Raw genomic sequence first — 14,741 nt, forward strand, 5'->3', positions numbered from 1 at the left:
TATCTCTGCTCCTGATGCACATTGTCTTTGATTGTGCTGCATGGACCATGATGCAAAGTCTGTTTTATGAGCCATGATCTGTCCTCTGTAGAGCCGATAAGCTAGCGGTGTGTTACTTTAGGCTGCGGGATCGTTTACTTGTGTGTGTGTGTGTGTGTGTGTGTGTGTGTAGCGGATAAGAAGATGATGGTGCCCTCATCCACCGCAGGAGGACAACAGCTATATTCCCAGGGCAGTCCTTTCCAGCCAGGACACTCGACCAAGAACTTCAGGTGGGGTGTGTGTGCGCGCTTTCAGCTAGAAAGTTTGTATTCTCATGCGCTCCATTTGAATACCATTTAACTCCCTACAAACACCCTACAGTTGTTTGTTCTGCCTTAGACATAAATGAAGGGATTATGGATTTTATTATTTTAGCGCATACCATCCACTGTGCATTTTCTATAATTAGTTGCTAATTAATGACAGGATTTATTCTCAAGTCAGGGCCTCTGCAGAGAACCAGATGCTCAGTGCAAATCCCTGTAGATGAATGAAAGTGCATAAAACCCCAAATTGACTACCGCATATAGATTTTCAGGGGATTTTTTTTAAACAGCTTTTATCTGACTTTGTAATGTAGAGCTGTGCTCAGGGCTTTTCCCTCCTAAATCTCACAAATACTCTCTGCTTCTGCAGCTATTTCGGTTTGCGTTCACTCACAGGATTATCGATTAAACCTAGTTGGTTCAATTCCTCTCAAATATAAACCAAACAGTTCTTTAAACTTGAGTAAAAATGGAGGAAATGGTAAATATGAAAGTGTTTATGGTAGCTGTGTAGTATCTCTCTATACTTTTGATCTATATTTCTGATCTGCACCTGCAGCCTTTCCTCACCGCTATAACCAACACTAGCAGTGCATTATGGGACAGCCTCAGCCACAGAGACTGGAACAATCTTTGATCTACCCTGTGTGTGTGTGTGTGTGTGTGTTTTAGCTCCTCAGTGATCCACGTTCCTGGAGTAAATGACATCCAATCATCTGCTGGTTCAGCGGGTCAGAACTTGGCTCAAATTTCCCGTCAGATTAACTCCAGTCAGGTGCAGTGGTCAGGCAGCAGGCCACCATTCTCTGGCCAGGTGAGAGTCACAATTCAGAGTAACCTGTTGTACTTGAATATTCCGTCTTTCCCTTTCACACTTCCACACAGTTCCACACTTTTTGTTCACTAATGTACCGGTACTTCCCTACGACAATTCACTCCCATTCCCATCTACACCATTCCTTTCAACACTTCCACAGGTCTGAGGATTTCTTGCCACCTTTTCACACACATGCATTTTCAATGCTATTCCTTGCTATGAAATTCTATGAACGATCCACTCTTCCACATTTCCATGCCACCACCTACTACCTTTTCTTCCAAGCTTTGTTTCCAAACTTGCATTCCTGCTATAGCATTCCCTACTTCCCTGCCATTCCCTGCCAACGTTTCAAACTTTCCTGCCACACTTCCACACTTCTCTGAAATTTCTTGCCACACTTACACACACGGGTGGTATCGTGGTGTAGTGGTTAGCACTGTCGCCTCACAGCAAGAAGATCCTGGGTTCGAGCCCAGTGGCCGGCGAGGGCCTTTCTGTGTGGAGTTTGCATGTTCTCCCCGTGTCTGCGTGGGTTTCCTCCGGGTGCTCCGGTTTCCCCCACAGTCCAAAGACATGCAGGTTAGGCTAATTGGTGGCTCTAAATTGACCGTAGGTGTGAATGTGAGCTTGAACCACGGATTATAATCACCATCTACCTCTATATTTCCATCAGGCTTTTGAACCATGGATTATATTAGCAGTTTTGCACAAGACATTGCACAGTATATCTACCTCTATGTTTGCACATTGTTTGTTTGCCTCTCCTTTTTTTTTTTCAAAGGCATTGCACAGTATATCTACCTCTATATTTGCACACTGTTTTGTTTGCCTCTCCCTTTTTTTAATGTTATCTTCATTTTTCACTCTACCTTTATATTTTGCATTCCATATGCACTTTATATTTTATATTTCATATTTTATATATATATATTTCTTTTTATATTGGTAAGCGTAGTTTGGTCGGGCAGTTGCAAAATAATAATTTCATTACCCAATAATAAACCGTTGTGTCTGTTATTGTGTATATGACAAATAAAAATCTTGAATGGTTGTCTGTGTCTATGTATGTGTCAGCCCTGTGATGACCTGGCGACTTGTCCAGGGTGTACCCCGCCTCTCGCCCGTAGTCAGCTGGGATAGGCTCCAGCTTGTCTGCGACCCTGTAGAACAGGATAAGCGGCTAGAGATAATGGATGGATGGCACTTATGCACATTGGGCCTCATTTACCAATACAACCCCGATTCCAAAAAAGTTGGGACACTGTGTAAAACATAAATAAAAACAAATGATGAAGATTTGCCAATCATGGAAACCCTATATTTCACTGAAAACAGTACAAAGACAACATATCAAATGTTGAAACTGAGAAATGTTACTGTTTTTTGAAAAATATATGCTCATTTTGAATTTGATGTCAGCAACACATTTCAGAAAAGTTGGGACAGGGACAACAAAAGACTGAAAAAGTTGTGTAATGCTTAAAAAAAACTAATTTGGTTAATTGGCAACAGGTCAGTAACATGATTGGGTATAAAAAGAACATCCCAGAGAGGCGGAGTCTCTCAGAAGAAAAGACGGGGAGGGGTTCACTGTTCTGTGAAGGACTGCATGGGCAAACAGTGCAACAATTTAGGTTTCTGAACAATTTAATAACGTTCCTCAGTGTAAAATTGTAAAGAATTTGGAGATCACATCATCTGTGGTACAGAATATCATTAAAAGATTCAAAGAATCTGGAGAAATCTCTGTATGCAAGAGACAAGGCTGAAAACTGCCATTGGATGCCTGGGCTCTTCAGGCTTTCAGGTGGCACTGCGTTAAAAGCAGACACATGTCTGTAGTGGAAATCACTGCATGGGGTCAGGAACACTACAGAAAACCATCGTCTGTGAAAACAGTTAATTACTGCAGCCACAAATGCAAGTTAAAACCAGATATAAACAATATCCAGAAACACCGCCACCTTCTCTGGGCCCGAGCTCTTTTACGATGGACTGAGGCGAAGTGGAAAACTGTCCCGAGGTCTGACGAATCAAATGTAGAAATTATTTTTGGAAATAATGGACACCACGTCCTCCAGGCTAAAGAGGAGAGGGACCATCCGGCTTGTTATTAGTGCACGGTTCAAAAGCCAGCATCTGTGATGTTATGAGGGTGCATTAGTGCATGTGACATTGATGGCTTGGACATCTGGCAAGGCATCATTAATGCTGAATGATATATACATGTTTCAGAGCAATATGCTGCCGTCCAGACAAAATCTTTTTCAGGGAAGGCCTTCCATCTTTCAGCAAGACAATGCCAAACCGCTTTGTGCGGATATTAAAACTGCATGGGTCTGTAGTAAAAGAATCCAGGTGCTAAACTGGCCTGCCTGCAGTCCAGACCTGTCTCCCATTTAAAACATTTGGTGCGTTATGAAGCACAAAATATGACAAAGAACTGTTGAGCAACTGAAATTGTATATCAGGCAAGAATGGGACAACATTTCTCTTTCAAAACTACAGCAATTGGTCTGTTCAGTTCCCAAACGTTTACAGAATGCTGTTAAAAGTAGAGGTGATGCAACACAGTGGTGAACATGCCCTATTCCAACTTTTTTGAAATGTCTTGCTGACATCAAATTCAAAATGAGCATGTATTTTTTTCAAAAAACAATAAAATTTCTCAGTTTCAACATTTGATCTGTTGTCTTTGTACTATTTTCAATGAAATATAGGGTTTCCATGATTTGCATATTATCACATTCTGTTTTTATTTACAGTTTTCACAGCGTCCCAACTTGTTTGGAACTGGGGTTATATTTTAAACATGCATTGTGTGTGTTGGCCATGGCTCAGTGCAGCTCCGTTTTTAAAGTGTATTTATATAAAACATGAAACCATGGACACCACGTCTTCCAGGCTAAAGAAGAGAGGGACCATCCGGCTTATTATCAGTACACAGATCAAAAGTCAGCATCTGTGATGGTGTGAGGGTGCATTAGTGCACATGACATTTGCAGCTTGTACATTTGGGAAGGCATCATTAATGCTGAATGATATATACAAGTTTCAGCGCAATATGCTGCCGTCCAGACAAAATCATTTCCAGGGAAGGCCTTCCTTCTTTCAGCAAGACAATGCCAAACCGCTTTCTGCACATATTAAAACTGCATGGCTCGGTAGTAAAAGAGTCCGGCTGCTAAACTGGCCTGCCTGCAGTCCAGACCTGTCTCCCATTTAAAACATTTGGCGCATTATGAAGCGCAAAACTCGACAACGGAGACCCCGAACTGTTGAGCAACTAAAATTGTATATCAGGCAAGAATGGGACAACATTTCTTTTTCAAAACTATAGCAATTGGTCTCCTCAGTTCCCAAACGTTTACAGAGTGTTGTTAAAAGTAGAGGTGATGCAACACAGTGGTGAACATGCCCTGTTCCAACTTTTTTGAAATGTGTTGCTGACATCAAATTCAAAATGAGCATATATATATTTCAAAAAAACAGTAAAATTTCCAAGTTTTAGCATATGTTGTCTTTGTACTATTTTCAATGAAATAGGGTTTCTGTAATTGGCAAATTATCACATTTTGTTTTTATTTACAGTTTGCGCAGTATCTTCACTTTTTTTGGAATTGGGGTTGTATATTTCAGTATCTCAGATTGTAAAATGTTTTTATAGACCAAAACAAACCAACAAATTCCTGCCAGATTTGAATGTTTCATTAAAGCTGATTTTCTTTGTGCTCATGTTTGTATCTGCGTTCACAGCACAGCTGATTTGTATTTGGTGTTGGCCACAAAACTCCATAAAATGCAAAGCTCACAGAGTGCTGAAAACAACAAAATAATGACTCCTCTGTGCTAAATCTTTCAGTAGTGCAGCTCAGCCATTGGAGTGCAAAACCTACTATAGACACACGACTCTTCCTTTTTTTTTTATCCAGTAGCATTCATTTTCCCTAAATGAATGGCTAACAATCTCTCGATTGCTTTCTTTCAAGTTGTTACCATGAAATGATGGAGTTTCACAAAAGTTTCGTTAAATTTGTGTGCGCAATTGAAATAAATAACTAATGTGAACTTTAAGTAACATAAGCTATAAATAAAAAATGCACTAACTGCCACCAGTTATAGGATTTGAAAGTGATCACTCAAGAGTCTCATTAGTAAAAACTCATAGGACATGAATGTTTTTCCGATCTCACTGGATTATCGTGAATTTTCATGAATACCACATTTCTCAAGTGCTCCTGCAGAGCATTAACAAATAAATGTGTTTAAATCCATTTGAAAAATGAGGCCCATTGACGCTTTCCTGCCCTTTCCTATCCACAACATTTCCCTCTACATGTTTCTACTCCCCTGCCATTTTCTATCACACGTCTACCTCTCCTCACTTCCATCTTTAGACTAATCAGTCTTGAGTAGCGGAACATTGCATTAATCGCTTTGCGTGACAGTTTCATCAGATCCAGATGCTCATGTGGGCAGAGTGTGATGGCTGATTGGACCGTTTCCCTTTGGAAAAGATTGCGTGTGATCTATTTTCACTCACCTGTGTACATAGAAGAATAAAGTTTCGCATTTTCAGTCTGTAACCTAATGAATCTTAAACGGATGACCTGGGAAGTGATGGTAATGAATTCCATCCACACAGTTTAGAGCTCTGTTAATCACTTATCAGCCAAATTTGTTTTGTTTGGGTTTTTTTTTTTATTAGTTTTTTTTTTTTTTTTGGTCACGTCTGGTTAATTGTGGTGCGGTATTTAAATAACAATCAATCTCCTAGAAGTTCATTGCTTCACAGCTTCTAGCCATTACTTCTAGAAGCTTCCATTGATTGCTGTACTCCCACAACAGATGGGACCCCAAGTGCTTTGTGTACTTCAAATCTGAATCTAGTTTACTGTAATTCCTACTGGTATTCAAGCAATGCATTATTATAAATATAAAGTGCTGAAGTGAGTGTTTGTAATAAGTGCATACTAAATGTTTCTATACTCATTTTTAACAGCAGCAGCTCCCGGCTCAGTCCAGTAAAGCTCAGTCTTCTCCATTCGCCATCGGCTCAAGCCACAGCTACCAGGCCGACCCGTCCTCTTACAGCCCGCTTTCCAGTCCAGCCACTTCCTCTCCCAGTGGCAATGCCTACTCCAGTCTGACCAATCGCAGCACTGCATTTGGTAAGACCTTACCTTCATTCCAATAGGAATAGCTGTGTCACCATTTAAAAAAAAAAAAAACAGTCTAGTGAAAATCTAATTTACACATTTTCCCCTTCTTAAATGGAGTCAATCAGCCAAGACGTGTTTAGCGTCCAATGTTCGTTTTTGCCGCTGTTTGTTTTGCACTTCAGCGATGAGGCTAATGTAGTTAAATAATGGAAGTCTCACACTCAAACTGGTATTCCAAAAATACATAATAGAATCTTCACATACTTTCTTCAAACAGCAAGATATGTTTTTGTTAAAAAGCAAACCCCATTTCCAGAAAAGTTGGAATATTTTCCAAAATGTACAAAGAAAATATTTTCAATATTTTTACCGACCAATTTAATTGTATTTTGTAAATACAAGCGAAGTTAGAATTTGATGCCTGCAACACAATCAAAAAAGTCGGGACAGAGGCAAAATAAGACCAAAAACTTTAGAGGTTATTAAATTCACACCATTTTGGAAGATTCCACAATAAGCAGGTTAATTGGTATCATGATTGGGTATAAAACGAGCAGCACCAAAGGCTCAGTCTTTGCAAGCAAGGATGGGTCATGGCTCACTCCGTTGTGCCAACATTTGTCAGAGAATTGTTCATCAATTCGAAAAGAATATTTCTCAAAGCAAGATTGCAGAGAATTTAGGTCTTTCAAAATCTACAGAACATAATATTGTGAAATGATTCAGGGAATTCAAAGGCATCTCACTGCGTAAAGGGCAAGATTGGAAACCACTGTTGAATGTGCGTGACCTTCGAGCCCTCAGGCGGCACTGCCTGAGAAACTGTCATGCTAATGTGACAAATATAGCCACATGGGCTCGGGAGTACTTTGGAAAACGTTACTTCACACAGTCTGCTGCTGCATCCAGAAATGCAGCCTGAAACTGTATTATGCAAGGAGGAAGTCATTCATCAGTTCTATGCCAATTACTCTGGGCCCAAACTCTTCTCAGATGGACCAAAACACAGTGGAAACATGTGCTGTGGTCAAACATTTCAGCTTGCTTTCGGGAAAATTGGATGTCGAGTTCTCCGTGCCAAACTTGAACACAACCATCTTGTTTGTTATCAGAGAAAGGTGCAGAAGCCAGTGACTGTGACGGTATAGGGAGCATCACTGTCCACAGCATGGGTCAGTAGCATTTGTGTGAAGGTACCTTTGACCCAGAGGGGCATATTTAGATGTTAGAAACATATATATATTGCCATCAGGGCAACATCTCTTCCCAGGAAGTCCATGCTTATTTCAGCAGGACAATGCCAGGCCTCATTCTGCACGGGCTACAGCAGCGTGGCTTCGTAGACAGTGCGTGTGCTTGACTGACCTGCAGCGAGTCCAAATCTGTCTCCTATTGTGAATGTATGGCGCATCATGAAGAGGAGAATCGGACAACGGCAACCGCGGACTGTTGAGCAGCTGAAGTCTTGTATCAAGCAAGAATGGACAAAAATTCCAAATGCAAAACTGCAACAATTTGTATCCTCAGATCCCGTACGATTAAAAAGTGTTCTTAAAAGGAACGCTGGTGGAATACAATGGTAATAATGCCAACTTTTTTTGAGTGTGTTGCAGGCATCAAATTCTAACTTTGTTTATATTTACAAAATACAATTAAGTCGGTTAATAAAACGATTCAAAAATCTTTTCTTTGTACTTTTGTCAGTTAAATAAAAGTTCACATGAATTACCAAGTCACAAATTTTTGTTTTTATTGCATTTTGGAAAATATCCCAACTTCTCTGGAAATGGGATTAGTATTTCCAAGTAAGTATATTCCAGCTGGAGGATGCTAGCTTGGAGATGCTTGAAGATTTGAACTCATGACCTTCTTAAAAGGAACGCTGGTGGAATACAATGGTAATAATGCCTCTGTCCCAACTTTTTTTGAGTGTGTTGCAGGCATCAAATTCTAATTTTGTTTATATTTACAAAATACAACTAAGTTGACCAATAAAACTTTGGAAAATCTTTTCTTTGTACTTTTGTCAGTTAAATAAAGGTTCATGTGAATTAACAAATCACATATTTTTGCTTTTATTGCATTTGGGCGGCACGGTGGTGTAGTGGTTAGCACGGTCACCTCACAGCAAGAAGGTTCTGGGTTCGAACCCAGCAGCCTGCAAGTGCCTTTCTGTGTGGAGTTTGCATCTTCTCCCCGTGTCCGGGTGCTCTGGTTTCCCCCACAATCCAAAGACATGCGGTTAGATTAATATGGGCCGGCCTTGGGCTGGGGGTGCCCTTGAGCGAGGCACCTAACTCCCAACTGCTCCCCGGGTGCTGTTAGCATGGCTGCCCACTGCTCTGTGCATGTGTGTGTTCACTGCTTCAGATGGGTTAAATGCAGAGAGGAAATTTCACAAGTGTGTGATGAATAAAGTTGTGCTTTCTTTCTTTTTTCTTTCTTTTTTTTTTTTGAAAATATCCCGACTTTTCTGGAAATGAGGTTTGTACATTTTACACATTTTTGTGCTTGATATGGCAGTTCTTCCTTCCTCCATCAGTGTTTCCAAAAGAGGTGTTGGCTTAGCAATCTGCCCTGCAAAGCCACAGTTTTAGAGAAGCCCTCAGACCCTGCCATCTCCATAACAACAGCAATGTCTTCTGTCAGACTAGGACAGAAACTGAGATGTATACAGGTTAAAAACACCAAGACAAACAATCCTAAATTAGAAGGGGTACATAAAAAATATGCAAAATTTGACATCAGTATGAGCACAAAATAGAGCATAGGATTGTAGTCAAGACCGCCTTTGTCAAGTCCACGACCAGGACTAACTGTGAGTGAGTCAAGACCAAGTCTTAAGGGGGGTCAAGGCCAAGTCAAATTCAAGTCAGAATGAAAGCAAGACCGAATCAAAATCGAGATTGAAAACCATCAAATCCTTTGCGAGGCCAAGCCTTTAATTTAACGTGTAGCCTTTGCCTTCATTTGTGCATTGTGCCAATGATTAGCTGAGTTTTCTAGAAGGAATCATGTCCTGTGAAATGTTGTGCATGTTAATAGAAAAGACAAAACGTGTTATTTTTACAAACTCTCAGTCAAAACTAAGACCATGTCAATGTCAATTCTTAATGAAGCATCAGCTTGTCAACAATACTGGAAAAACAAAGCAAAGGTAAAAATAATAATAATAATAATAACAGGAGAGATACATAAAACTGACTAAGGCTGGTTTGTACCTGATTTATGGAGGCTTTAAATTAAAGCCAGGCTCAACTAAATACCAAACTTTACATGAAAAACCCTAAATTGGACTACTGTTTACTGGATTCAGAGGATTTTAAAGAAAGACTGTGTGTGTGTGTCAATGTGGTTTGTTTTTAGCCTAGAGCTAGCATATCTCTACTCTGAGGGCTCTGCTAGTATGATTTGTTTTTAGCCTAGAGCTAGCATGCCTCCACTCTGCTCCCCAGCTGGTTCCCTGACCGGCTGTAGAAGTTGTGCCCGTCTGTCCAAGAGAATCGGCAAACTGGAAGACAGGATAACTTTGCTGCGCGAGATCAGAGAGGAAGAGGTCCCACCTGATTCTGTGTTGGCTGTGGCTAATGCCTCGGCTAATGCTAATACCTTCCACTCTGCTTCAATATGTGCCCTGGATGCCACTGCTGCTGGATCTGATGCAGCTCTTTTCCAGGCCTCTGATCCATGGTCACAGCTGGGGGCACGACCCAAGCTGGTGAGCTGTTCCACACCATGTCTACCGGAGATCTGGATGGTGGCCCATGAAGGAAAATGAGGTGGCAGATGCTCTGACCGTCCTCCCCATCTCCTGACTCAACCTTGCAATATTCAACTAGGGAATAGATTTTCAATTTTAGAAGAACATGAATATTCTCCTCTGTCTCTATCTCCAACTCTTTCGCATGCCGCTCAGTCAGTCATGTCCCGGACCCGGCGGGGTTCATGGAGCTGAGTGCCCACTGCTACTCAGTGTCCATGTCCAGTGCAGCTGTCAGCAGCTCCACCTCCATGTTCCTCTGGGCAGAATGTCCAGAGAGCCATGCCATGCCCTCTCCAACCAGCTCTGCTGATCGGGGGAGATACAATCATCAGAAATATCAGAAGTTCGGCTCTTGTCCACTTTCTTTCAGGAGCCAAAGTTGCTGACATCCTGCATCACCTTCCCAGTGTGCTTAACAAGTACACATCTTTGCAGAATGTGATTATCCACATTGAGTCTTATGACTTCCAGAACCAGAAGTCAGACATCTTAAAAGTGGACTTTAACAAGCTTTCCAGCTTCCTTGATTCCTGTGGAAAAAACGTCCATATTTCTGGTCCAGAATTGCCACTTGGAAGAGGATCTGGGTGTTTTAGCCATACTTTCAGCCTACACAGTTGGCTCCTAGGGACATGCCCTTCACGCAACCTAGTTTTTACTGACAGTTTTAATCTCTTTTGGAATCCCCCTTCCTTCAGGAATGATGGAATTCACCCCAGTATAATTGGTACAAAAGTTCTCAGGGATAGTGTATTTTATTCAGTGCAGAACACTGCTCCGAAATGACTCGGCTCTCAAGGTTTTAGAACGTCTGTCTGTATCAGCCAGGTCAGTCTGAGTAAGCCTAACTGTCTTTTACAAGTATGTACACCTAAGTATTCCTCAGCATCACAGGTTTATCTGTTTCTGTTCAACACTCTTCCCAAATTACTTCTTCAGACAGTATACCAATCTGCATATCTGTCCATAGACCACCTTACTTTAAGAAGAAAAACTGTATCAACCATTTTCCTTTGTATTAACCGTTTTCCGTTCCTGGTTGAGAGTACACCGTGCGCATTTGGCTGCTGCTTCTCACCGGAGTGTTTTTCCCTTTATTTCCTTATATTTTTCTTTGTGTGTGTGTGTGGGTGTGTGTGTTTTGTTTTGTTTTTATAAAGTGTTTTTTGAGTGCTTTGTCCGCCAGTTGTGGCGTAGCTCTGGACCCAGTTTTGGCATCGGTTCCCTTCAGGCCTTGGTGTGCCGTGGGTGATGCCTGTTCACCTTGCAATGGACTGTAGTGAGCTCATTGCTCTTTTTAACATCGTGGTTGTCCAGCGCTGTGTGCGGTGGTGCTTTTGTGCTTGGTGCAGTGCTCCGAGCAATGTTGCCCGGTGGCTGTGCAGGTGGTTTGGGACATGCTAGTGCTCTGTGTGGTGATGCTTCTCTGTTCGCTTTGTGGATCCATGGTGCGGTGTTCCGAGCAACATTGCCCGGCAGCGTCACAGCGGCTGTGCAGGCGGTGTGGGATTTATCTTCGTGCACCTGGTGGGACTGTGGTAGCGACGCCATTGGAATTACATCCTGACCTCCTTTTGATGGACTCTATTTTCTTGTGGGTGTGGCCTAAGGTGCTATATAAATTGAAATTATGATGATGATGATTATTATTATTATTAACAGTCATAATCTGAGCATCTAAAGGGAGGAGTGAATTTCCTAAACATTCGCCCAGTGGAATACACTTGACAACCACAGAAACCAACTGCTCCTTCTGTGGTGAAGATGACTCTGGTTAATGCCAGGTCTCTGTCTAATATGAGATTCATTTTGAATTACTTTTTCACTCGCCATGATCTGGATTTTTGTTTTGTTTGTTTTTAATTGAGATACAGATTGAAGCTGGTGAATCAACCATCTTTGGTGAACTCTCTCCAGCTAACTGCTCTTTCATCCCTGAGGAGTGTTGGAAAAGGAAGCAGGGTGGCTATGGTTTTTAAAAACAGTTTAAATTATGGTCACTTTCTGCTGAGAGCTATTCCACATTTGAAATACAGTGTGTAAAAATAGTCTGCTACAACCCCTGTACTTTGTGCCTTGGTCTACTGGCCTCCTAAACCAGAGAAAGATTTTATAACGGAATTCACCAACATCCTGTCCCATAGTGTTCCATTATATGATCGCAGGTTCATTCTGGGTGATTTTAATATTCATGTTTCTTGTCCAGGTAAACTGTTCCCTTTTGATGTTGTCCCTTCTCATGTCATGAAGGATGCTGTTGATCCAGTTGGCCCAAGCATTCAAATTATAATTAATTAAACCTGACAGTTATGTGAAGTGACGAGAGGAGTTGTGTCTTTTGACATTTTGGGATTTCTGTGATTTTTATTTTTTCCTTATCTCCATGGCAACCAATTCAACTTAGGAAAATCTGAAGTGGGGTTTCATGTGGGGGCCGGGGGGATAGGTCATCTCCTGATGACTCTTGTTCCTGATTAGCCTCCGGTACAGTCCTTGCATGTTTTAAGCATGCAGTTGTCCAGCCTTTACTTAAAGAACACAACCTTTATGCGAAGTATCGAAATAACTATAATATTGTCCCATCTCTAAGCTGCCATTTGTTTCAAAAATAATGGAGAAAGTAGCGTTGCCTCAGTTCAGGGTTCTCCAGAAAATCTGAAGTAGCCGGCTAAAAAAATAGTAGGTGGCTTCTGGTTCATTCTCAGCTAATAAATGAACAACTATTTCCCTGTAAAATACTTGCAAACTATGTATGAAATTTCCCTCCTGATTTATGTATGCTTGGCTTTCTCAGTTCCCCTGTGTAGTACGCTGCCTGGCTCTGTAACATAACTACATGGTGAGCTTATTCGGTGCATGTGTAATGGACTTGATGTACTTCTGGTGTGGTATTGTATAGTTTTAATTTCAGCATAACTATTTGTACACAATTAGTTATTAGCACTTGCACTTTAAAAGTATGAAGCCTTAGCTAAGGGACCATAGATCTCTATGGGAACTTGGGCACTCTGGGGAGCTTCTGGATATGAAAATAACAATTCTTAGATATGAAAATATTAATTACGATTTATCTGTACAAACCTGCAGAAAACATAGACTTTATATTTCTTTGGCCCACGGAAGGTTTTAGTTTCTTCTTTGGTGGCATTTTGTGCAAACCGAGTGAAATCATCTGCAACCACCACCAACTGCGTCTTTACCGTCTGCTATGGCGTGGTCACGTGGTCCGGCTCAGCCAATCACAGCGCAAAAATCGATCAACAAGTACGGCATCGCTTCCGGTCATGCTAAACCTGAGTTGAAGAGAATTTTATGGTGAAATAATTGGATTTGCAGCAAATTATGGGCAGCGGAGACGATATAAATCTCTTGAACGTTGAAAGGCAAGGGGTTTTTTTATTTTTATTTTTTCTGGGATTCAGTTGCCAGCGCAGACCGTTTGTGTAGGCAGAGAAAACCGCCCATCACCGGTGCTTGTGGACATCTCTGCTCAGTTATCTTTCCTGAATACGTCTGAGGCACTTGAACCCATTCACTCAGATTTCAGAGCTCTTCATCGTACTGAAACGGCTTTGATAAAGATGACAAACAATCTGTTACTTGCGGTAGACTCTGGTGATAATTCAGTTTTGATTTTATTGGACCTTAGTGTGCTGCCTTTGATACCATGGATCATAACATCCTTCTGAATCACCTCGAACACTGGGCTGGCATTAAAGGTAAAGCACTGCACTGGTTCAGCTCTCACCATAAATATAGGACTTTCTCAATCGCTATGGGACTTTCCTTCTTATCCTCGACTCGTGTCACCTATGGCAGGGGTTTTCAAAGTGTGGGAGAGTCAGCCCCCCTCGGAGAGCAAATAAACAACAGCGCCCCCCCCCCTTACAATTTTTGTTGTTGCTATACTTAATGTTCCATTCGTATTTTTAAAAAAATGGTTGTTGTACACATTATTTTTTTCTTTTTCACATTTTAAACATCTGTGCTTTTTAAAACATCTTGTTTTACACATTTTAAACATCCCATAGCATCGTTAGCTAGCATCTCTTGGCAGACAACACACTGTGGCAGTGGAGCATCTTCAGATCCAGTCCATGAAAATCCAAACTTTAAATAATCGTGGTCATACTTCCTTCTTTTTCCAGTCCCCCAGGATTCCGCGGGCCTTTTTTGTGATTGCTGTGGGCTAAAATGTCTGATGTTGCGGGGGGTTTTCCAAAAAAAATTGCGATGAAAGTTGCAGTGTTTTTTAGGTATTTGTTGCGATTACATTGCGGGAGGAAGTGAAAGTTGCGAGAAATTGTTGCGATTTTCTCTTTTTGTGATTAAAATTGAGTGATATGTTAAATATTAAGTTATTACTGAAAAACTATTGATTAAAAAAACAAAGAGAAATGGTCCTATAAACAACTTTACCAATATAAAAGATTACCAGGACTACAAAAATGCAGAAAAATAGGCTTTACTTATCCAAATGCACCTGTTGGTTCAAAAGTTAAAGTGCATAGAACCTCACAGCACAACATGAAGTTACCTTAAAATATAATATAAATGCCTCAGCTTTCATGTAAGAAAAAAAAACCAATTAATACTAGTCCTGTGTGCAGGCAGTCTCTCCTGAAGACTAAATTAAACAATAATTATAAACTAATAAAATAAATGGCTCAGGCTTCATAGAAGAAAAA

General features: G+C 41.0%; 1 protein-coding gene across 4 annotated transcripts in view; it reads left to right on the forward strand.

Annotated features, from left to right (window-relative positions):
• arnt2 (aryl-hydrocarbon receptor nuclear translocator 2) overlaps positions 1–14,741 on the forward strand; it is a 399,781-nt gene that overhangs the window by 348,647 nt on the left and 36,393 nt on the right. For 2 of the 4 annotated variants that reach the window (XM_060941110.1, XM_060941112.1), the window contains 3 exons: positions 173–272; positions 981–1,122; positions 6,131–6,299. In XM_060941110.1, coding sequence (XP_060797093.1) covers positions 173–272; positions 981–1,122; positions 6,131–6,299 — 411 coding nt within the window. The remainder of the gene's footprint in view (positions 1–172; positions 273–980; positions 1,123–6,130; positions 6,300–14,741) is intronic. The other 2 variants (XM_060941111.1, XM_060941113.1) reach the window with 1 other exon arrangement.

Source organism: Neoarius graeffei, chromosome 15 (genome assembly GCF_027579695.1).
Source record: "Neoarius graeffei isolate fNeoGra1 chromosome 15, fNeoGra1.pri, whole genome shotgun sequence".
Lineage (NCBI taxonomy): Eukaryota > Metazoa > Chordata > Actinopteri > Siluriformes > Ariidae > Neoarius > Neoarius graeffei.